The following is a 23,646-nucleotide window of genomic DNA, read 5'->3' as shown; positions in this document are numbered from 1 at the left end:
CCAGTGAGTGGTTCTTTAACCCAGACTGAACCTGAGGCCTCTGGGAAGGAATGCCGGTGCCTGGGCTCTCCGCCAGGGATTCTGACTTCTTTGGACTTTTTAAAGCTCTGGGTGACGGTAAGAGTGGGCAGCACTGCCGTAAACAGCGCCCTGAACGGGTTTTGGTGATTGCCAGTCAGCTGATCGCTCTTACAAGGAGCAGTTGGGGCGCCCGAGACCTGAGGCGCTGGGCCTCCGGGAGCCTAGGTTCTGGCCAGGAAGACAGCCTGCTAAGCATCCCAGAATGCTTTGGAAAGCACGTGGTAACTCTGGTGAATGCATTCCTTGTTCCCTGTCGCTTCTGACAGGACAACGAAAATGACCCCACCCTTCACAGATGGCAGGGAGGCCCCTCTGCCGGGTGCCCGAGTCTCAGATCCGTCACCTGTGAGCCGTCTTACCGAGCGGGACTCGCTGCTGTCAGGCCCAGTGATGACAACTTGCCTGCTATTAGGCGTGGATGTCCTGAGACTTCCTGCTCACACTCCTTAACCTCTAGGGAGTAGTGCACCGTGGGTCCCTGGCCTCACTGCCCCCCGTCACTTAGCAATGGCCGAGGCGCGGGTGCTGTTTCCTGAATAGATCTGGACTGAGCAGTTTGACCTGGGAGGAAAAAGCCGCAGGCCCCCTTGTGGCATTGTGTGTGCCATCGTCCCGACGGAGGTTTTGCGAGACGGACCAGGGAAAAATGAGGACTGCTGTGCCCAGAGCTCAGCCCCTATGTGTAACTCAGAACCAGAAAAATTGGCTTTACTACAACCCAACTTGCCCCAGAACGCTGCGAACCTGAGGCTCAGGATGGCAATGTCAGTCGCAGGAGAAACTTGTACAAGGACACAGTCGCGCCACGTCCAGGCGAACTTGGTTTCTGTGGAACTGCGTTCCGTTGATTAGAATATTGGGAGTGTTGTGGGCCCGTGAACTATGAATGTTGGAAATAGCCACCAGGTGTCACACGCACACCTAATGGGCATAATTTAGAGGCCACATGGGGAGCCTACGAGCGTGTCGTTGGACGAGGTGGGTCCTTTGTTAGGTTTGAGAAACGCCATTGTTCGATGGCCCTCTGCGGTCTTCCCGAGCTACCCACACCTCGTTTGTTTACTTCTGTGGAAAGGTGAGTTTGGCAATTTATTGGTTAGCTACTGCCACAACAGTGCTGTGTAGGAGGCCGCCGCGGTGCTCAGGGCTGGTACGCCCTGTTATGAACACAGAGCCAGCTGTTATGTTCATTCTCACAGCTGGCTCTGTTCACTGCAGGCCTGGCTCAGCTCTGTCTCCTCCTTGGACAGGTGAGCCAACCTCACAAAGGCACACGAAGTAAACACCAGAGGCTTCGTAAGGCCTCCAAATTGACACACTTTCTTCTGCCCACTGCTGTTAAGCAAAGCAAGCCACGTGGCCCGGCACGAGTCGGAGGCTGGAGAACGGCCTTCCCTGCTCCTGGAGGCCATGGCAAGGCAGTGGCGCCAGGAAGGACGAAGGGAGGCCAATCATGAGGCTCCTGTGGTCGCCGGCGTGGTGGCCATCTGCACTTGTCCTCCTTCTGCAAACAACTCCTGAGCAGTTAACACTGAGCAAAGTTTGCTGAGGTCACCGTACACTATAGACAAGCTTGGTGAGCTGACACACCTAGGTACAAGGGCAAGGCTAGGAAGAATGTGTCACTTCGTCACTGGGACCCAGAACAGTGCTGGCAGGACGGGGTGTTGGCGTAGCAGCAAAGAAGCTGTCCGCATCCCACGCTGGAGAGCTTGGCTCAGTGCCCCACTTCCTGCTAAGTGCACCCGGGAGGCAGCAGGCAATGGGCTCAGGCTCTTGGGTCTCCGCCATGCACACAGGAGACTGGATTGAGAGCTCCAGATGTTGTAGGTATTTGGGGAGTGAACCAGGGATGGAAGATCTCTCTGCCTTTCTAATAAATAAAAATTTAAAAAAAAGAAAAAAAGAAAGAAAGAAAAACATGTTAGGAACTGAAACAAAACCCTATCCCTCACCCACCCAATCTACTCATATTATTATACTAAGTATCTAAGTACACATGCTACAATATATAAAGGTAATTTCATTTATCTTTGAAATATTTTCCTAGTTGGTGCTGGTTTCCATCTTACTTTGCAAAACCCTGAGTGAAAGAATCGTTCACTTTTTCCCCACAAGTGACGCTGCCATGACGGACATCACAGTCGAGGATGTGGGGCAACAAGGAAACAAAGCACTTACAGATGCAGCACCCCGCGTTTCGGGATATGCAGATTGACTTAACTCACTGGGTGGGGGGCAGGCCGGCAACAGCCAGTGTCTGCACTGGGCCTGTCCTCCACAGCTACTCTGAGCATCTTAGTTTCCCAGCTACACTGTAAGGTTCTCGAAGCTCCCTGCTTCCATTCGCCGCCTCTTAGAAGGCGGGGTTCTGGTGAGGGCTGTTTTCTTGGTGAGCCCAGGCTACCAGTCCTGTGAAGTCACCAAGGAAAAATGAAACTGTGCTCCCAAGCACTGATTCCGACTTCGGTGCTGTGAGCCCTTCTCTGAGCAAAAACTTCCGGGGAGAAGAGAGGCCTTGCCCGGTGGCTTCCGTGAACAGTGACCCCACACCTAATGTCCTTCCCAGCATAACAGGTCAGGCAGCCAGCCCATCCTGACACTTGATCGTTGTCTGCATGCAGGGTACCCAGGACTCCTCACCGCGACCATAACCCCAAGGAGTAACTAGAGTTCCAGCAAGACGCCCGAGCCAAGTGAGAAGACACTGGAGCAGAGGGAAGGTTCCTGGCTTTACAAGTGGGAGGAAGGCATCAAGGCACCAATGAAACCCCTTCCCAGTCTCCCCAGACGCGGCCAGCCTGCCAGCCCTGCTCCCACCTCCAGAGCCCTCCGTCTCCCGGTTTCAGGCCATTTTCAAGGTGGCTGTCAGGTGAAGGGGCCTTGGACTTGCTGTGGCCGTGACCTCCAGTGCCGGTGGGAATCTCCTTCCCCGCCTCCGGGGCGTGCTGGGAGCACCCCACCTGGCCTCCGGGGCGTGCTGGGAGCACCGGGAGGGTGGTGCACCAGCCCCTCGGGCAACGTCTCTGCACAGCAGCAATGGAAGAGCAGTGGGTCTGTGCCTCATCGCACGGTACTGCAGTCACCCTGGTGACGACAGGTGGCAAACTCTGATGTTACCACCTGTTCCCTAGTTTCTCAATTTGTTACACTCCTGAACCTCAACTCTTTTGAAACACGTCGGTATGTGTGCTTCAACTGCTTCTCAAAGAAACCCTCGGGGTGCAGGTGTGGCCTAGTGGTCACCTGCATCTCACGTGGGAGGGCCCAGGTTCCAGCCCTGGGTCTCCCCAGCCCAGGTTCCAGCCCTCGGGCACCCTGGGGAGCAGCCCGTCCTGGCTGAAGTGGCTGGATCGCCGCCGTTCACGTCGGAGACCTGGATGGAGCTCCGCGGCCGAGCCCTGGACACTGCGCGCTTGTGGGCAGCGACCCAGGGATGGGGGTGCTCAAGTCTCTGAAATAAAAACAAATACGGCTTGAGGTCAAATGTCCAAATCGGTGGGTACGGTGGGCATGAGCGGTGTCACGAGAGCCGCGGATGACGCCCCAGGACTCCTGCTAAGAGCCAGCCCGCGCAAAAGACTCTGGCCCACGCGGTGCAGACCCGGAGAACCCCGAGGGTCGGCGGGGGTTTTCTCGCCCGGCAGCAGGCGGCTGCCCTCGGTGGCTGGGGGTCGCCAGCCCCTGAGCCCCGCCGCCCAGTGCGCCCGGGCCAAGGGCACGGACGCAAATCCCGCCTCCGCGCGGACCCTCACTTCCTGAGCCTCAGGGTCCAAGCAGCACGAAAGCACGCGTGCGGCAAAAAATAGGGAAAACGGGTCAGTCGCCACCCACCCCCCAGGCGGCCTGGAGCGCCCCCGCGGGCGCGGCACCGCCCGGCCAGCCCCGGGACGTGGGGGCGGGTTTCCGCCGCTCCAGGGCGGGACACGCCCCTGGACACGCCCCCCGCCACAAGCCGAGCCGCGATTGGACGAGATCGCGGCCGCGTCCCGGCGCGCCACGTGTACGCAGCGACGAGCCGGAAGCGGCCCGCTGGAGGCGACGCGTCCCGGCCGGGCGGCGGCGGCGGCTGCCATGGAGGGGGAAGGGGAGCTGCTGTCCGCGCGGCCGGCGCTGGAGACAGAGGGGCTGCGCTTCCTGCACGTCACGGGTGAGTCGCCGCGGGCCGCGGCCCGGCGCGCCGCCATGTTCGGTGGGTGGCCCGGTGCGGCCGCGGCCCTGGCCCCGGGAGGCCTAACCGGCGGCCGGGCGCGGACGCCGGCGGGGACCGGGGCGGCGGGCGAGCCCTCGGGCGTCTGCTCCTCGGGGTCCCGGCGCCGAGGGCCCGCGGGCGGGCGGGGGAGCGGTTCCCGTTTCTGGAAGGCTGTCTTCTTCCTTGCAGTGGGCTCGGTGCTGGCGAGCTACGGCTGGTACATCCTCTTCAGCGGCATCGTCCTCTACGCCGTCCTGCAGAAGCTGTCCGCCCGCCTGCGGGGCCTGCGGCAGAGGCGGCTGGCCGGCGCCGAGGCCGCGCTGGGTCAGTGCGCGATCCCGTGTGGGCCTGCACCAGTTGGTTCCTTGTTAGGGGGATGGGAGGTGTATTTTGTTTTTTTAAATTTCTGGGATTTTAAATCGGCCGGATGGTACGCACAGCACTCAGTGCGCCGCCTGTTAAGTGGTGGCTCGTTTACGGCACGGGGTAAAATGAGCCCTTGAGGGGTTTGCCTCCGAACTCGAGTTATCCCAAGGAGCATGGAGCGCCTCATTTTGATTGTCACGACGTCGCCCATCAGACCCGATTTCCAGTTCCCCTGAGCGGTGACCCTTGCGCTGGTTAGGAACTGCGTTCCCAGACCTGCCATGGGAGTCGTGGTGCCAGCTGTGGTTGGTCCGGAGGGGAAGCTGCGCTCTGCAGACCGGAGAGGAGCAGGACTTCATCGGGGGTGGTCATGTCGAGTCTGCACGCTGGCTGGAGGGGTTTTTCTTCTTCCCTGTGGAAATCAGGACAAAGACCCCAAGAGTGTCTGTCGCAGGCCTGAGCTACTGAGACGATGGGAAAGGATTCTGAAAACCCTGTCCGTGATGACTGCTGGAATTCGGGCCACCCTGTTAGGGAGGAATCCCCGTTGTGTCATGGAGTCTCTGCGGCCAGCAGACCGCCTGCATGTTGATCACGGGGCCACTGTCCCATAGCCCTGCAGTTGGCATTGCCAGGAGGGGCTCAGAGACCTGCGCTAGCAGATGCCATGGTTAGGGCGAAGGCCCAGCCCCCTGCCCCTCAGCTGCAGAATATATGCAGAGGGTGGAGCTGCTTGTGGAAACCGTTCTGCTTCTAATATGTGCAGACGAGTTTGCAGCTTCATTGTGCCTGGTGCTGTATCTCAGGTCTTTTCTGCCGTTTTAGAACCCGATGTTGTCGTCAGACGACAGGAGGCTTTAGCAGCCGCTCGTCTGAAAATGCAAGAGGAACTCAATGCACAAGTGGAAAAGCACAAGGAAAAGTTAAGACAGGTATGAGCTGGTTTGGCTCTGTGGTCTGAAACTGAGGCTTCGTGACAACTGTGTGAGTGCGTGTGTGTGGTGGTGGTGTGTATAAGCTTCTAGGACAGGGGCCTATTCCTTCAGAAGCAGCAGGTATTTTAGGGCCTGCTTGCAAATCCAGATGCCGTCAAGGCAGACGTGCTGTGGGTGGGAGGGGCGGCTGTGTGACTGTGGCACAGTGCAGGAGCAGCTCCCTGTGGCAGTCCCTCCCACGGAGCGGCGTGCGGCGCGGCAGCGTGCGTTGGTTGTGCAGTGTGCACTCTTAAAGACAGGAGGCTTTTGTTCCAGTGCTTTCTTCTCGGTGCGTTCCGTAGAGCCCGGACACCCAACAACATCGTGTCTGGGTCTTGGGCTGCAGAACACACAGACATGCTGTGCCGCTCGCCCCATTGCCCCGGTGAGCTGGTATCACACGGGCCCCGAGGTGGGAGGCCCTGGAGGACAGCAGACCGCTTAAGCAGGGGTTGTGCTAACAGGTGCAGGTGGGAGCAGAGGATACAGTTTTGAAAGATTTTTTAGGATGCAGGATTTGATTGGAAGAGGAGGTCAACAGTGAAGCCAAGAAAGATCCAAGGGACGCTGCAGGCAGCCGGAGGGATAGAGGGGTGGAGGGGTGGAGGGATGAAGGGGTAGAGGGGTGAAGGGATGGAGGGTTGGAGAGATGGAGGGAAGGAGGGGTGGGTGGATGGATGGAGGGGTGAAGGGATGGAGGGAAGGAGGGGTGGAGAGGATGCAGTGATGGAGGGGAGGAGAGATGGAGGGAAGGAGGGGTGAAGGGGTGGAGAGGATGGAGGGAAGGAGGGGTAGAGAGGATGGAGGGGTGGAGGGGAGGAGAGATAGAGGGGTGGAGAGGATGGAGGGAAGGAGAGATGGAGGGGTGGAGAGGATGGAGGGAAGGAGGGGTAGAGGATGGAGGGGTGGAGGGGAGGAGAGATGGAGGGATGAAGGGGTAGAGGGGTGAAGGGATGGAGGGTTGGAGAGATGGAGGGAAGGAGGGGTGGGTGGATGGATGGAGGGGTGAAGGGAAGGAGGGGTGGAGAGGATGGAGTGATGGAGGGGTGGAGAGGATGGAGGGAAGGAGGGGTAGAGAGGATGGAGGGGTGGAGGTGTGGAGGGAAGCAAGGGCCGAGAGGATGGAGGGAAGGAGAGGATTGTGGGGTGGAGAGGTGGTGCATTCACAGGGAGAGGGGCGCCCGCCCGCCGTGTCCCGGTCTGTGTTGTGGAAACGGCCACGTGTGGACTCTTGTTTCCCGGTTGGGTCCAGGTGTTGCCGGGCCCTCTGTCCCTTCAGAAGGAAGCTGCTTGGCAGCAGAGCGTTTGACCGGACTCTGGTCTTGCCGGTGCCCCTCCGAAGTCTCCAGGGCCCCACGCCTCTCTGCCACTGCTGGTGGCTTGTGTTGTTTCTGCACAGCCGTGTGCTCGGGCTGGAAAGGCCGGAGCAAGACCACGCGCACCCAGGCCCTTGGTTGCCGTGCCTTGGCAGCCACCTTCCCCTTACTCACTGACTTAAAATGTCCCTCATTTGTTGAACTTCTTAAAGTCACACGTGAGGCTTAAAAAACATGCATCTGTGCCCTGGAAATAAAGTGTGTCCCCGTGCTCCCTTGCCGTCCACGGCCCGAACATCTCATGAAGGTTCCGAGGTATTCCAGACATCCTTTATCTGCTTCTAACCCGTGTATGGAGTGGAAGCAGAACACACACATGCCGTTTGAGCCGTCCTGTTTTAGTCCTTTTCTCCCCTGATTTCCAACCAGTGACTGTGGCCGTTTGCTTTCTGGGGCTGTGCGTGCAGCCAGTGGGATGTCCTGTGTCCGAGTGCGGTGATTTCTGGGGTGGGGGTTGGCTTTGGTGTTGGTAGCACAGCTTGATCATTCCGTTTGCTGGTGTAGCTGAACAGTCTTTGCAAGGATAACTTTGAAATTGTGGTGTGGGCCTCCTAAAATTGAAAAGCTGTGTTCAGGTTTTACAGTCGTCTGGCTCGGTGGTTCTGATCGAGCCTGCTGGCTCACGGGTCAGTCAGCCCTGTCATTTCCAGAGCCGGCTGTGGCTCCGGCCTGGCGTTCCCACTGGCTGGCCAGGAGTGCGCAGTGACCTGCGTGTCAGGGTAGCGCCCCGACCACCAGTGCTTGCACTCGGTGGAAGCAGGAGTCAGGCCTTTGGGGGTAGCAGTGAAACTCCACGGAGCCATTTCCTGGGTGTGCGCTTTTCAAGGTGTCTTTTCACGCACCCTGTGACTTCTTGCTTCAGTCGGATCCAGAGGGAACTGCAGCTTGGTCTGGGTGCCGTCGGAAATGAGAAATGTAAGAGCCTGGTGTGGACGTGAGTCGCAGTGCGCGCCTGCTGGCAGGAAGTCGGAGGAGTCGGGAGCAGAGGCGGAAGGCCAAGCCCGCGGCTGTGTGCTGGGACGCCGTCTGCGGCTGACGCACACTCACTGTCGGCGCAGTCTTCTGCTGGGGTGCGCGTTCCGCTGTTGCCGTGGTGGTCGTCTTTCCCCAGCACTCAGGTCTGCTCTCCTCAGCTCACGGCCTGAGGTGCTGCAGCAGGTGGCAACGCATCTGCCAAGAACAACTGGATCAGCATTCCTTGTTGCGTGGCACTTGCTGCTTCCCGTGGTAGTGTCCCCAAACCAGAGGTCTGTCTGTGAGTTCACTCGCACTGCCAGACTGCAGTTACGGAGGGGGAAGCAGGAGACTGTTTGCAGGACGGTGTAACTAGTGGGCAGAGCGGGCGTTTTCTTCGGGGACGCTGGAGACTGAGCTCTCTCCGACTTTGATTCCTTCTCAGCTGGAAGAGGAGAGGAGGAGACAGAAGATTGAGATGTGGGACAGCATGCAAGAAGGCAGAAGCTACAAAGGCAGCGCGCGGAGGCCTCAGGTAGCGCCAGCCACTCCCGCCTCGCCGACCTTTCCCAGTAGACGCAGGGTTCCGAGCAGGCTTAATGAGTGCTGCGCCCGTGTTTGTCCCAACAGGAGGAAGATGGCCCCGGGCCCTCTACTTCATCGGTCGTCCCGAAGCGGAAGTCTGACAAAAAGCCTCTGCGGGGCGGTGGTAAGCTCTCGAGCTGGCAGACGGCAGGGATGCTCAGGCGTCTGAGCACACAGTCCGTCTCTGAGGGTCATCCCGTGCTAGACTGTGCGGGGAAATAAAGGAAAAAGATGCGCTGGCCGGCACCGTGGCTTAACAGGCTAATCCTTCGCCTTGCGGTGCCGGCACACCGGGTTCTAGTCCCGGTTGGGGTGCCGGATTCTATCCCGGTTGCCCCTCTTCCAGGCCAGCTCTCTGCTATGGCCCGGGAAGGCAGTGGAGGATGGCCCGAGTCCTTGGGCCCTGCACCCGCATGGGAGACCAGGAGAAGCACCTGGCTCCTGGCTTCGGATCAGCGTGGTGCGCCAGCTGCAGTGCGCTGGCCACGACAGCCATTGGAGGGTGAACCAACAGCAAAGGAAGACCTTTCTCTCTGTCTCTCTCTCTCACTATCCACTCTGCCTGTTAAAAAAAAGAAAAAAAAAAGAAAAAGATGCGCAGGGCCTCCTGGGCCCCTCACTGGAGACCAGGTCTGTCTGCCCTTTGTGCCATGCCCTTAGCTCCTCCCAGCACAGCCCTGGAGGGAGAGGCCACAGGAGGGTGAGTGGCATGGGGCTGGCGCGCCGTGGCTTGGGGCTTCCTAGCCAGGGCCACTTTGTTTCTCCGGTGTTCGCTCGGAGCCTTTTCTGTGTGCACTCTGGCCCTGCACTCCAGGGGACGGCCTGGCACTGTCTCTGTCCCATTCTCGAGAGCTTCCTGTCTGGGAAGATGGGACTTGCACAAGAAACAGAAGTCAGCAACCCTTCCGACTGGCTGGGAGTTCTGAGTTAACACTGAGCAGGAGAGCAAGACCCTAGAAAGCTGGACGGGAGCCGCTTGAGGCTGACTGTCCTCCGCGGGAGCCGAGCGTCGAGGCAGGGCCCCGAGCAGCGTCTTCGAGTACCGAGGGGAGGCTGGGGGGAGGGGTGGGCTCCAAGGCAGCACCGCACAAACGTGGCTGACCGTGCGGGGTCCGCTCTGTCAGGAAGCAGGCCTGGCTCGCTCCAGGGGTCTGCAGAGGATGCCCTAGAACTTCCTCTTGTGGAAGCCCTCTCCAGAGCACACACGGTGACGTGCAGGAGGGCAGTGGGAGTTGTACAAACGCCGTGCGTGTGACCTGCTTGTGTGCGTGACTGTTTCTCCCGCAGTCCTGGGCCAGCTGGGTTTTACGGATAAGGAAACCGATTTATTGCTCAAAGATTCCACAGCGAGGAAGGAGCAACACCAACTCTCTCTGGCTGGCTCTGAGCCCAGCGCTCAGCCCAGTCACCAGTTGTCCATCGACTTTGGGTCGGGGCGTAGATGGCCCAGTGCTGAGCACTTTAGAACGTGTGTGTTTTATTAAGCACGGTGGCAGGAGTCTTTGTAGACTTACATGAGTCCATGCAGAGGGCTTGGGGCAGAGTTTTCTGTGTGTTTCAGGGCATTAGGACCACAAAGCCCAATGGCTGTTTTGTTTTCCCACCAGAAATCAATTCAATTCAAGCTAATTACAATATGGAGTATTTTTAAAAAACATTTATTTATTTATTTTGGAAGTCAAAGTTACACAGAGAGGGAGAGACACACACAGAGAAATCTTCCATCCACTGGCTTCCTCACCAGATCGCTGCAAAGGCCAGGGCTGGGTCAGGCCAAAGCAAGGAGCTTCTTCCAGGTTTCCCACATGGGTGCAGGGCCCCCAGCACCTGGGCCATCTTCCACTGCTTTTCCCAGGCCATTAGCAGGGAGCTGGATCGGAAGTGGAGCAGGAAGGACTCAAACCTGCACCCGGTACAGGATGCCAGCCCCACAGTGGCGACTTCACCCTCTACACAGTCTGAAGCATTTCTACAACACAGTGTTGAAGGGCCCTTGAAACAGCCATGAGAGTCCATCAGTATCTGCAGTCTACGTGCTGGGTCTTGGCAGGGTTTTAATGTTTACCTTTGCACCTGCTGGTACACATTGTTTTATTTTGGATAGAAAATGTTCCCAGGTTTCCAGCCATCAATACCACTCTGCTTCCTTTCTCTCACCCCAGGTTATAACCCTTTGACTGGCGAAGGAGGCGGAGCCTGTTCCTGGAGACCTGGACGCAGGGGCGGCCCATCATCTGGTGGATGAGGCTAAGAACCTTGTTAGTGTCACTTTTGACATTAGCAAGGTGACTCCTTGACCCTCAACTCAATTGCCTTACACATGCTTTTCACAGTGACAAGCCGAGGGGAGGTGGGGTTATTTCTGTTCTTAGTGACACCTGTGGGTTTGAGGGCTTTGGTCATGGGGTGTAGACATTAGGACTAGGCATGGGTCACAGTCCGCTTCCAGACGGTGACGCACTCAGCGATCCCCTGCTTAGCCGAGCAGCAGAGTTGATAAGCGAGGCCTAGGAATGATCTCTCCCGCTCGAGGTCCTTGCTGAAGGACAGTCTCTGTGAAGGTTGTGCTGAATGATGTCTTCCTTATAAATGGTGAGCCCACCAGTGAGGATTACTGATGCAGACAGTTGATGGGGTTCATTTCTGTATATTTGTTTTATGTACAGAACTTTGTAAAAAACTATATTAAAAAATTATGAATAACATTTTTAGCATCCTTATTAAATCTGTTTATGAACTTGAATCTGTCTTCTGACACTAAATAGCTTTTCCTTCCTTAAAATCTTGAGCTGTTATTACGTCTTCCTCTCCTTGCTCCTCCTCACCAAAAATGGGTGAGGGTGGCGGTGGCAGACGCCTCGGGGTTTGTAGGAGCCAGCCTTTGGGGTTCAGTTGCTGTTAAAATAGGACACGGGCCGGCATCATGGCGTGGCAGGTAACACCACCACCGGTGACACCAGCATCCCGTACGGGCACCAGTAGAAGCCCCAGCTGCTCCACTTCTGATCCAGCTTCCTGCTCATGGCCTGGGAAAAGCAGCAGAAGATGGACCCCTGCCATCCGAGTGGGAGACCAGGATGAGGCTCTTGTCTTTTGGCCCAGCCCTGGCTGTTGGGGGCATTTGGAGGGTGAACCAGCAGGTGGACTCTGAGTAACTGATGTTCCGATAAATGCTTCTGTAATATATTTTCTGTAGCTAAAAACCTGTGTTCAGTGGCTCTGTTTTAGAAGCAGGGGGGCTCGGGTCAGGGTTTTGTACTCCGCAGAGCCGCTCCCTTATTGCAATCTCAGTGCCGGAGTTTGTGATGAAGCAAAGGGAATTAAAAAAACGGAGAGAGTCGAAGGATGCCTCGTTCTCCTGTAAATCTGCAGAGCACAGCTGTGACCACGTGGGAGGGAGCTGCCTGGGCTCAGAACGTCCTCCGAACCTTGGGCGCTCTCCACTGGTGCTGTATATTGGCGGGGAGGGTGTTCTGTGGAGAGCTGAGCAGGCAGCCGTGGGCAGAGGGAAGCTTGTTCTTGCGTGTAATGGTTAGCATTAGAAGAGTTCCCTCGTGGCGGGTACGCACAGTTACATTTAATCCTCACTCCAATCCCGCAGGGTGTTCAGGAACCGAAGCTTAGAGGAGTTAAGTCACCGGCCCAGGGCCCTAATCACCACCGTCTGTTTAGTCCTTGTGTTTCCGTCAGCCCAGGGCCTCAGATGACCCAGGTGTGTGGAGGTAATCTCGCCACGAATCCACCGCCCACCGCCGTGTGGGATGAGCGGCGAGGTGGGAGCTGTGTCCAGAGAGTGCCTTTCAGCGAAGGACTGAGGTGGCCGGGGTGGCTGGGTCCTGCCCAGTGCGGAAAAGGAATCAGGCAAAAGCAGCAAGGCCGGGTCCCGAGGCCTCTGGGGACACAGGGACTGGCCAGAGCCACGAGCTCCTGTTCAGACCCAGGCTGCTTGCCTGCCTTGGCCATTTGCAGAGGCTGCGTGGGCCCGGAGTTTGGACCTGAGCTCTTGGGTTGTAACTGACGAGCAGTGGTCCAATCCCAGCCTGGTCACGGAGCAGCGGTAGTAAACGGGGGGACTGTACTCGAACGTCCAGTAGGTGGCTGCGTGCCCCCGGCCAGCGACTGCCGGGAGCCTTCCTCCCCCCCTCAGGAGCGCCGCACAATGCCATCCCTTCCTCCCTCTCCCTTTGCCATCTCTGCTGGCTCCTCCTCCTCAGATGTATAAATGGAGGGTTAAGTCTCACGAGGAGCAAACCCCCTGGCCAGCACTGTGGCACAACAGGGTAAGCCACCGCTTTTGATGCTGGCATTCATAATGGAGCTGTAGTTCGAGTCCCGGCTGCTCCACTTCCGGGCCATCTCCCTGCCAATGTGCCTGGGAAGCAGCAGGAGATGGTCCCAGGCTTAAAACCCTGCCACCCACTTGGGAGACCCAGATGGAGTTCCAGGCTCCCGGCTTCTGCCTGGCCCAGCCCCAGCTCTCGTGGGCATTTGGGGGAGTGAATCAGGATGGAAGATCTCTCCCTGCCTTTCAAATAGTCTTTTTTTAAAAGAAGAAAAAGCGAGAAGGTAACCATCACTCTGATATCACCAGAGGTTGGTGCCCCTGTGGATTCCAGAGAATGACCCCTCCAAGGGGTCACGCAGCTTGACAGAAAATGTCAGCATAAACCACACCCCACCCCACGCTGTCTCCGAGAACTCGCGCGGGAAGGAAGACTGCATTCTGATTCTCAGCAACCTCCGGGCAGGCGGGCAGCCGCCCAGACGCGGGCCCTGCCCTGCGGTCTTGCCGTGTCAGGTGTCAGGGGAGACGAGCAGTACGAGGGTCACAGACGGAGAGCTCGGGCTGCAGTGCGTGCTGTAACTTCGGGGGGCCACACTGATGTTTGTTCTGTGCCACAGATGCCACTTCTGTGGACGGTGGGAGTGGGGACGTTAGGACGTAACTGGGAGATGAAAAAGCCATCGCTGGGCTTCTGTGACCACACACCACAGCCTGGGTGCTTCCGTTGCAGACATTCCTTTCTTAGCTCTGGAGGATGGGAGTCCAGGTCGGGGTGCCAGCGAGGTGGGCTTCTGGTGCGGGTCCTCTTCCCTCGAATCCTCATGTGGCAGTGAGAGGGCTCCTGGGGTCTCCTTCATGAAGCACTAAGCCCACTTAGGAGGGCTCCACTCTGTTAGCTTAACCCCCTCCCCAAGGCCCCGCCTCCTGATACCATCACATCAGGGCTAGGATTGCAACATACGGGTTTTGCGGGAATGCAGATGCTCAGTTTGAGCCACAGGGATGGGCTATCGTGTGTGGTTCTTGTTCCAGGTCCTGACAGACACCCATAGCTGCGTCCTCAGAGTTCACTTCGGGCCCCTCCTCGATATCATAAAAAAAACTTGCAAGGGGCGGGCGCTGTGGCATGCTGGGCTGGACTTCTGCCTGCACCGTTAGCATCCCTTATGGGCGCCGGTTCAAGTCCTGGATGCTCCTGTTCCGATCCAGCTCTCTGCTATGGCCTGGGAAAGCAGTGGAAGATGGCCCAAGTCCTTGGGCCCCTGCGCCTCCTTGGGAGACCTGGAAGAAACTCCTGGCTCCTGGCTTCAGACTGGCCCAGCTCCAGCTGTTGCAGCCGTTTGGGGAGTGAACCAGTGGATAGAGGACCTTTCTCTCTGTCTCTCCCTCTCTCTGTAACTCTACCACTTAAACAAACACATAAAATCTTTAAAAAGAAAAATCTGCGAACCCCACCAGAGAAAAGGCCTGGTGATGAGCATGCGAGAGGAGCTACCCCTGGTTGGGAAGACGTGTCAGCCTTCCCAGCATCCCACGCCACACTGAGAGACTTGCAGCAGGCCAGATTCTGCTGGGCTGGGCGCAGTTGATCTTGGCTGCCCTCACCCTGCCTCTCTGGTCTGTTGATGGCTCAGCTGGAGGAGGCTGGGCCCAGGGGCCTCCCTCGTGGCAGGCAGCTAGTGGCTGTCCCGCGTGTTTCCCCGTCTCCAGCAGGCCGGCCCAGGCTCGCTGACAGAGTGGTCCCATTCCAAGAACAGTGTGCGCAGGCAGCCTCAGTGCACCTCTTGCAGCCGGTGACATCCCCCCCAGTGTGGAAAGAGGCGGCTGTCTGCACCCAGAAGACCCTCACCATGGTCCCACCGTGCTGGCAACCTAAATGTACCTTTTAAACCGTGCAGCTTACGGCATCTCAGTTATATCTCAGCAAATAACTGGCAAGGTTTCTGTCCCCTGCCAGGGCTGTGACACAGGTGACTGGTGGGATCCTGGAGTCCATGACCTTTGCTCCCTTGACATCACCAGAGTTGACAAAGGAGGGAAGCGGAAGTGGCGTTGGCCTGGGATAGCTTCCAGGCCAGCTCATGAGCCGCCCTAGTGACGCATCTCAGCCTTGCTTCTGATGTTTGCACTCCTGTGGGCAAAGTGCTGGACTTTATTACCCCTAACTACTTAAAATGTAAATGTTTTTTTAAAGATTTATTTTATTTATTTTAAAGTCAGAGTTACACAGAGAGGTAGAGACATCTGCTGGTTCACTTCCCAAATAGCCACTATGGCTGGAGCTGTGCTGATCCAAAGCCAGGAGCCAGGAGCTTCTTCCGGATCTTCCACATGGGTACAGGGGGCCAAGGACTTGGGCCATCCTCTACTGCTTTCCCAGGCCATAGCAGAGAGCTGGATCAGAAGAGGAGCAGCCAGGACTAGAACCAGCGCCCATATGGGATGCCAGAACTGTGGGCCAAGGCTTTAACCCACTGTGCCACAGCACCAGCCACCAAAATTAAATGTTTTGCAACAGCATAAATGTCTTTGTTTTAACAAATGTTAAGTAGCATGAATGTCCTTTAAAAAAACCCACACATTTATTTATTTGAAAGGCAAAGAGAGAGACACAGATCTTCCATCTTCTGATTTATTCCCCAAGTGTCTACATCAGTTGAGGCTGGCCCGGGCCCAAACCAGGAGCTGAGAACTCAGTCCAGTGGCTGGCAGTGACCGGAGCACTCGAGCCATCACCTGCTGCCTCCCGGGGTGCGCATTAGCAGGAAGCTGGGTGGGAGGTGGAGCAGCATCGAACACAGGTACCGTAGCGCGGGTGCAGGAGTCCCGAGTGGAGCCTTAGCCATCGTGACAAATGCCTGCTCCAAGTGTTCAGTTTTTAACCACATAAAGCATTAATTGGAAAATGTCACGAAATTCAGAAAATGTAGGGAGGAAAACACATTATTATTTTTTAAAATTTCCTCCTGTTAATTTCAGTATCACTGAAATGGTGTTGAGACACTCAGCCTGTCTGCAGGCCACTTGGTGTTTGTGACAGCACAGGTATGTTACCTTTTCTTGTAAGATTCACTTATTTATTTATTGGAAAGAGTTACAGAGAGGGAGAGACAAAGCAAGAGAGAGAGAGAGCTCTTCCATCCACCAGATCAGCCCCGAAGTAGCCACCATGGCCAAGGCTGAGCCAGGCTACAGCCAGGAGCCAGGAGTTTCGTCCAGCTCTCCGAGGGGGGCGGCAGGGGCCCAAGCACTAGGGTCATCTGCTGTGGCTCTCCCAGGCCATTAGCAGGGATCTGGGTCAGAAGTGGAGCAGCTGGGATATAAACTGTCGCCTGTAGGGGACGCTGGCGTCACAGGCGGGAGGAAGCTTTACCCGCCGTGCCACAGCACCGGCCCCACGTGTGTCACTTTTGAGACACCCTTCCCTTCACCAGGCAGGAGGACCCGTGTTCAGGGGCCCTCTGAGCTCAGGTGTGGGCGGGACCTGGGGGTGTAACCAAGGAACACAGTGCGCAGAAGTCCAGCCCAGCAAACACAGACAGTGGCCTCTTCAGGAGCGTTGCAAAGCAACAGACGTCTCCAGGAGGTCAGCAGCCCCTCGCAGGGAGAGAGGTGGGCTCCGTGTCTCTGCGCCGCCCTCGGGGAGGCTGAGCAAAGCCCCAGGACGCGAACAACCTCTCGGATCTTTAACCCCCTCCTCTCTCCCACTGCACCCTGACTCCATGCCCACCCAGCCCCTGCGAGACGAGGATTCACCAGGCAGGGGGAAGACACGGGGTGAGCTTCTGGCCCACCCAGCCCCTGCGAGATGAGGATTCGCCAGGCTGGGGGAAGACACGGGGTGAGCTTCTGGGTGGCGTGCACATTTGATGCTGTCGGGGGCAGTGTGCAGAAGACAGTGTCCCGAACCGCTGGCTCCTGGTTTTCCTTTTTTTTTTTTTTTTTGACAGGCAGAGTGGACAGTGAGAGAGAGAGACAGAGAGAAAGGTCTTCCTTTTGCCGTTGGTTCACCCTCCAATGGCCGCCGCGGCTGGCGCACCGCGCTGATCCGAAGGCAGGAGCCAGGTGCTTCTCCTGGTCTCCCATGGGGTGCAGGGCCCAAGGACTTGGGCCATCCTCCTCTGCCTTCCCGGGCCATAACAGAGAGCTGGCCTGGAAGAGGGGCAACTGGGACAGGATCCAGCACCCCCGACCGGGACTAGAACCCGGTGTGCCGGCGCCGCAAGGCGGAGGATTAGCCTAGTGAGCTGCGGCGCTGGCTCCTTTTTTTTTTTTTTTTTTTTTTAAGATTTATTTTTATTTATTTGGAAGGCACAGTTATGGGGGCAGGGTGGGGGGGCGAGCTCATCCATCTGCTGGTTCACTCCTCAAATGGCCACAATGGTCGAGGCTGGGCCAGTCCCAAGCCAGGAGCTTCTTCAGGGTCTCCCACGTGGGTTCAGGAGCCCAAGTACTCGGGCCATCCTCTGCTGCTTTTGTAAGTGCATTAGCAGGGAGCCGGATGGGAAGTGGAGCAGCCAGGACTCGAATCGGCACTCGTGCGGGCTGGCAGCGCTGCAGACGGCGGCTTTACCCACCACGTCACAACACCAGCCCCCAGCTGCCAGTTTTCACAGCCATGTCGCGCTTCCTCAGACCCTCAACCTTCTGCTGGCAGGGCCTGCTGAGCCCCTCTGCAGCCCGGGGCCCCAGGCAGGGGCAGGAAGACAAAAGCCTCTCCCGCAGCTTGTAGGACCCCAGACAACCTCACGCTGCGGTGTTCTGGGTCCAGTGGCCCATATCCCACGTGAAAGCAGAGAGCCATGGCTCCCCAGCCCACCTGGGGGCACCTCCCTAACCTGCAGACGCCAGCCCCCTCGCCCAGAATTTCTCCCTTAGTTTTGAGGCAAGAGGCAGGTGCTAAGTAGACGTTTTTCACGTCAACTCCTCTCATCTTACAGAGCCAGCAGCCAGCGAACCACACGTCCGGGACCAGGATGTCACCCCTGGAAATGCCGGAATGGGTAAAAATTAGAAATAGGCTCCAGTTGATCAGAAAATAAGATGTCTGACCATCCTTGTCCTGAGTCCATGAAATGCTCACTGAAAGGGGAATGGCTACAGCCTCGAGAGGGCGCCATTGTCACAAAGTTCTAGCCCAGCCCGCGGCAGCCCTGTGCAGCGTTCACGGCTCCCGGCCAGCAGCTGAGAAAACTCGGAGATTCTTCCTTTTGTGTGTTTAAGGGTAAAGGATGACGTAGCCCAAGACTAAACATCACGTGGAGGAAGACATCCCGACGGCCCGCGCTGCCAGAACACGCACGGGGTGGTTATGGTACCCAGAGCCCTGGCCCAGTTGCTTCTCCCAGATCCCCATCAGCAGCCGCTAAGGCGGGACAGACAAAATGGGAAAGAAAAAGGGCCAGCGCCATGGCTTAACAGGCTAATCCTCTGCCTTGCGGCGCTGGCACACCGGGTTCTAGTCCTGGTTGGGGCGCCGGATTCTATCCCGGTTGCCCCTCTTCCAGGCCAGCTCTCTGCTGTGGCCCGGGAAGGCAGTGGAGGATGGCCCAAGTCCTTGGGCCCTGCACCCGCATGGGAGACCAGGAGAAGCACCTGGCTCCTGGCTTCGGATCAGCGCGATGTGCCGGCCACAGCGGCCATTGGAGGGTAAACCAACGGCAAAAAGGAAGACCTTTCTCTCTGTCTCTCTCTCTCACTATCCACTCTGCCTGTCCAAAAAAAAGGAAAAAAAGAAAAAGAAAAAGTGCTGGGGATTCGTGCGTAGCAAGTGGGGCGGGAGTGGGCGTCTGGCTCTGTGGTTAAGACGCCCATGTCAAATACCAGGGTTCAAGTCCAGGCTCTGCTTTAATTCCGGCTTCCCACTAACGTGCACCCTGGGAGGCAGCAGGGATGGCTCGAGTGCTGAGTTCCCTGCCACTCCCGTGAGAGACCCGGATGGAGTTCCAGGCTCCTGGCTTTGGACAGGCCCAGCCCCAGCTGTTGTGGGCATTCGGGGAGTGAACTTGCAGATGGAAAATTGTGTGTGTGTGCGCCTTTCAGATGAACAGAATTGAATAAAAGCAAAGAGGAACAGAGGCACTTTGGGCTTGGGTTCTGACCCATGGACTCTTGGCCGGTGACGACAGTTGCCCTGGGCCCACGTTTGTCTGAGAGCAGTTGGCTAAGCTGTGGGTAGGACCCAGGGACCTCATGTTCTACTCGCTGATATTCCCATGTGAGGAAAAGCCTGCCGTTTGGCCCTGCAAGTACCTAATAAGAAGTCAGATCCTGGCTGGCGCTGCGGCTCAATAGGCTAATCCTCCGCCTGCGGCGCCGGCACCCCGGGTTCTAGTCCTGGCCGGGTACCGGATTCTATCCCGGTTGCCCCTCTTCCAGGCCAGCTCTCTGCTGTGACCTGGGAGTGCAGTGGAGGATGGCCCAGGTCCTTGGGTCTTGCACCCACATGGGAGACCAGGAGAAGCACCTTCGGATCAGCGTGATGCGCCAGCTGCAGCGCGCCAGCTGCAGCGCGCTGGCCGCGGCGGCCATTGGAGGGTGAACCAACGGCAAAGGAAGACCTTTCTCTCTGTCTCTCTCTCTCACTGTCCACTCTGCCTGTCAAAAAAAAAAAAAAAAAAGTCAGATCCTTGCAAGTGCCGGGGCGGTGGGGAGCTCCACTCCATCCTCCCTTGGATCCTGCCCACTCCCTGGCCAGCCCCTGTAGGTTGTGGCACATCCTCACCATGCTGGGTCTGCCGTGCCCTTTCCATTCCAGCGCCGAGAGCCTCCTTGCTCCGCTTTGTGGCTGCTCCGAGTTCCATTCTAGGACGGCTGTACCCTCCTATCTTCGGACACTTGGGGCTAACTGTGCACTGCCACACACGGCACGGCAGACGACAGCCTTGCCCAGGGTCGTTTTGTCCCGGGATGCCCAGAAGGCAAATGCTCAGAAGTGGGGCTGCTGAGTTCGCGGGACACGCCTTGTAGTTGATGTCACTGGTGAAGCTGCCCCAGGGGACAAGGCTCGCCCAGTGACAGCCTTCTGAGAGGGTGTGAGCCGCGGCTGAAGTGGACGAATCCGGCTGCGCTGTCGAGGTGTGAACGTGTTCCTGTCCCCGCGTCGTCGGAGGTCAGGGGAAGCAGCAGAAATTCAGATTGATGCTGCCTCCCTCAGGAGCTTAAACCTCTTGAAGCCCGAATGTGTCCCCCGAGCCATTTCTCACTACATTGGACCTGCAGCAAACGCAAAGGGCATTTGAGCCACACACCTGGCATGCCTCCCAAGGCGCCTGGCACTGTCCCTAGCTGTGGCGAGCCCTCAGGGGGCCAGCTGCCAGCCAGCTGACCAGCACCGGGCTCTGACGCCAAGGCAGGGTTGGCTCCTGGGGCTGCAAGCTGGCCTTCGCGCTGTCTCTCCAGCACTGCTTTAAGGATGAACAGTTTCCTCACTACGGATGGGAAAAGCCAACTTCTCTGTTACCCGACGGTCTAGGCTGACCCTAGACGCAAGCTTGACCTTGCTCTCTGCGGTGGTCACCTCCCAACACCACTAGGGCTGCTTCCCCAGAGTGCCTGCCCCCGAGGCAGCCAAGGGTTTCCGGAAAGATGACACCCCATCCGGCCAGCACTCAGACTCGTGGTCAGTATCCTGTCTCCCCTCTGTCTCTGTCTCTCTCATACACCCCCCCCCCCACACGCCTTCAGTGGACAGAATAAGCGTAAGCAGTGCCAGGCCCACGCATGTCCGAAAGCCACGGTCACTTGCCCTTCCTGGCGTCTGACCACAGGAAATGCTGCAAAGAGAAAAAAACAGAACTGAGCAAAATCGGGACGTCGGCGAGGCCCTTATGGTCAGTTTTCTAGCAGTCAGGGGTAGGATTAGGAAAGGGCCCGCCAGAGATGGTGTTAGCAGGCAGTGGGCAGAAGCTTCCAAAAGAGTCGTTGTAACTCTTTCTCAAAAGAGGCGACGCTGACAGGGCCAGCTTGTGGTGTAGCAGGTAAAAGCTGCCGCCTGCAGTGCCAGCAACCCATATGGGCGCCAGTTTGAGTCCCGGCTGTTCCACTTCTGATCCAGCTCTCTGCTATGACCTGGGAAAGCAGCAGAAGATGGCCCAAGTCCTTGGGCCCTTGCACCCACATGGGAGACCCAGAAGAAGCTCCTGGCTCCTGGCGTCAGATTGGTGCAGCTCTGGCCGTTGTGGCCAATCGGAGAGTGAACCAGCAGATGGAAGACCTCTCTCTCTCTCTCTTTGCTTCTTCTTTCTCTCTCTGTGTAACTCTTTCAAGTAATTAAATAAATCTTAAAAAAAAAAAAAAAGAGGCGTCGCTGAATGGTTTTAGAAAACTATTCCCATTTTTCCAGGGACCCCTGTTTGGGGCGCGAGTCCAGGAAATTCTTCCAGCCATTGGAGGCATGCTGCCCACAAACAACTGAGGTTTTAGCAGGGCTTTCCAAGAAATCGCTGCGAATTATCCGAAATGCTGTATCTGTAATGGGCGCTCAGTGAATCCTCAACAGGGAAGAAAAAAAAAAAAAAAGCAAAAAACCCAGTAACTTGTGTAGGGACAAAGTTGTGGTTGTGAGGAAATGTTCAGAAAGTGGGTAGAGATGGATTTTAATTATGTGTCCTTGGGACCCACACAGGAAAAGAGAGAGGAAGTCAGATGGTGGATCTGGCAGTTTTGAGTGAATTTCTAAATAGTCTGGAGTCACCAGGGAGGAGCCGGCCTGGGATCTGGTTTACAGACAGGACGGCGGGGACCGGGAGCCCAGCAGCACGGCTGAGGTGTGTGCCACCAGGAGTCTGCACGGCACGGCTCAGGTCTGGTTCCCCTTCCAACCACGATGCTGCCCAACACCACGAGGAAGATGGGCGGTGGCAGAGGTTTCTGGTGCAGCCACTCAAGACCCCAGCGTCACCGAAGTCCTCAGTTTACCTCGGTGCGGTGCGACGCCCACAGTCTAACCAGCCCGCCTCCTCCCCACCTTTACAAATGAAGGAGAGAGGGACCCAGGGGGCTGTGGGTGCACTGGGGGTGGGCGACAGGAGGCCTGCAGGTCCTGGCAGCTCGGGCTGTCTCTGGAGGCGAAGCCATCCTGGGGTTACTGCCACGGAAGTCTCTGGTGCCCTGGATTTGCTCCGCTGTCTCCTGACCCAGGTCCCTCGTGCAACAATCTGGGTCTGTCCCCTAGGGAACCGCTTTGGCTCAGCCACCAGCTGCTCTGGGCAGGGCTTCTCCTCCCGGCCACCAGGAAGCAGCCTGACCCACGCCTGCTCTTCCTGGAAGGACTTGCCTTATGGGTTCCTCTGCTGCTCCTGGGGGCTCGGTCAGGCTCAGCCGCGATGGGGGAAAAGCTTACCCTTCCACACCGGGAGAGAAAACCCCACGGAGCCTGTGCCCAGGAGCCGAGGGACGGCCACGAGGAATCAGGACAAAACCTCTGGCATCTCCCGTGTTCCCGTCACCCCGGCACCCTTCTCCGTGGGGTCTGCAGAGAGAATGGGGACGCGTGTAGAGCAGGTTGGGAAACAGCAAAGCCACCCAGGAGGTAATGAAACTGAAAGCTGCACCTCGCCCGCCCGCCGGGCGCTTTCTGTAGACCGCTGTGAACCGGGGGCTGTCGCTGAGCCCGGCATCTGGTGGCTCTGGGCGTTCGCGGTCTCTGCTCTCACTGGAGACCTCCTTCAGCGGGTTCCCAGCCTGTAATTCATGGCTGGACGTTCTGTATTTTTCCCAAGACCACGGCTGCAATCCTATACTCACTGCATAATGAGTATTTTATTTTTAGACATGGATCACCTCCTAGGGCGTCTGTGGGAAGGTGAGTAATGGACTATTTTTTGATGCAAGTCACAAGTGTCCAAGAGAGCAGCACTGCCCCAAGAATGAACAAGATGACCACTGAGTGGCCAGGAAGGCATCCCCATCTCCCACAGCCTGGTCAAGTGTGCAACGGCGCAGCGCGGGGCCACGCGGACGGGGGTACCCCCGCCTGCTCTGCACCCCCGAACCTGGGTTCGTCTCCCAGGCGCAGGGCACCATCCTGCTCTCCAAGCTTCCTCCGGCTCCTAGGTCACAAGCCCGCTGTCCACACGCGCGCGCGGGCCCTATGCGCCCCTCTCGGCTTCCACGGCCCTCGCCGAGCTTCTAGAAGCCGGAATCCCCACGCTGTCTGCTCCGCAGCCCCCGGCCGGCCGCTCCACGCCGCGTGCACCGGCTCGCTCCCCGCCCGGGGCCGCTCCGGAGCCCCAGAGGCGGCGGCCTGCTGCGCCGCCCGGGGGAACAAAGCTGCAGTGTGGACGGAGCGCGGCGCCCGAGCCGGGAGGTCGGCCCGGCGGCCGGCGAGGGCGTGGCGGCGGGGTTTATCCGAGGACAGCACCGGCCGGGGCAACGTGCGCTCCGTGGAGCGGCCGGGCCCGGGAAGCCCCCTCTGCGGACCACGCCCCGGGCCCCGCGCCCTCCGGGCCGCGACCGCGGGGTCCGGGCCGCCGGCGCGCAGAGCGCTCGCTCGCCGGCCGCGGCCCCTCCGCCGGCCACTCGGTGGGCGGGGCGCGCGGGGATTTTTTTTTTTTTTGGGTCAAACTTTGGCCACGTGAGCCGCCCCCCATTCACTTTTGCGCCAATCGCGCGGCGCGGACGGATCCCGAGAGGGGCCACGGCGCGCCGCCGCCGCCGGCCGCTTCATAACGCGCGGCGCGTGACGTGCGGGGCTCCCGTGGCGATGGCGAGCTAAGCCGGAGGATGAGCAGCGGCGGCGCCGGCCACGCAGAGCACGGGGGCGGGCGCAGCGCGAGCCGAGCCGAGCCAGCCGCGGGCCGCGAGCGGCGCGGGACGGGGGCCCGGGCCCGG

At 58.2% G+C, this 23,646-nt stretch overlaps 1 protein-coding gene across 1 annotated transcript; it reads left to right on the top strand.

The window, feature by feature from the left end:
* The first annotated feature begins 4,101 nt into the window (after window positions 1-4,101).
* Window positions 4,102-11,233, top strand: SELENOS (selenoprotein S). Its single transcript, XM_062204972.1, has 6 exons — window positions 4,102-4,231; window positions 4,463-4,597; window positions 5,465-5,571; window positions 8,389-8,478; window positions 8,574-8,652; window positions 10,691-11,233. The coding sequence occupies exons 1-6, from the start codon at window positions 4,156-4,158 to the stop codon at window positions 10,771-10,773; spliced, it is 570 nt and encodes a 189-aa protein (XP_062060956.1). The 5' UTR covers window positions 4,102-4,155; the 3' UTR covers window positions 10,774-11,233.
* Window positions 11,234-23,646: the final 12,413 nt, after the last annotated feature.

This window comes from Lepus europaeus, chromosome 11, assembly GCF_033115175.1.
Source record: "Lepus europaeus isolate LE1 chromosome 11, mLepTim1.pri, whole genome shotgun sequence".
Classification (NCBI taxonomy): Eukaryota; Metazoa; Chordata; class Mammalia; order Lagomorpha; family Leporidae; genus Lepus; species Lepus europaeus.
The sequence above is the reverse complement of the archived record's forward strand: the minus strand, read 5'-3'. Positions and strand labels throughout refer to the sequence as shown.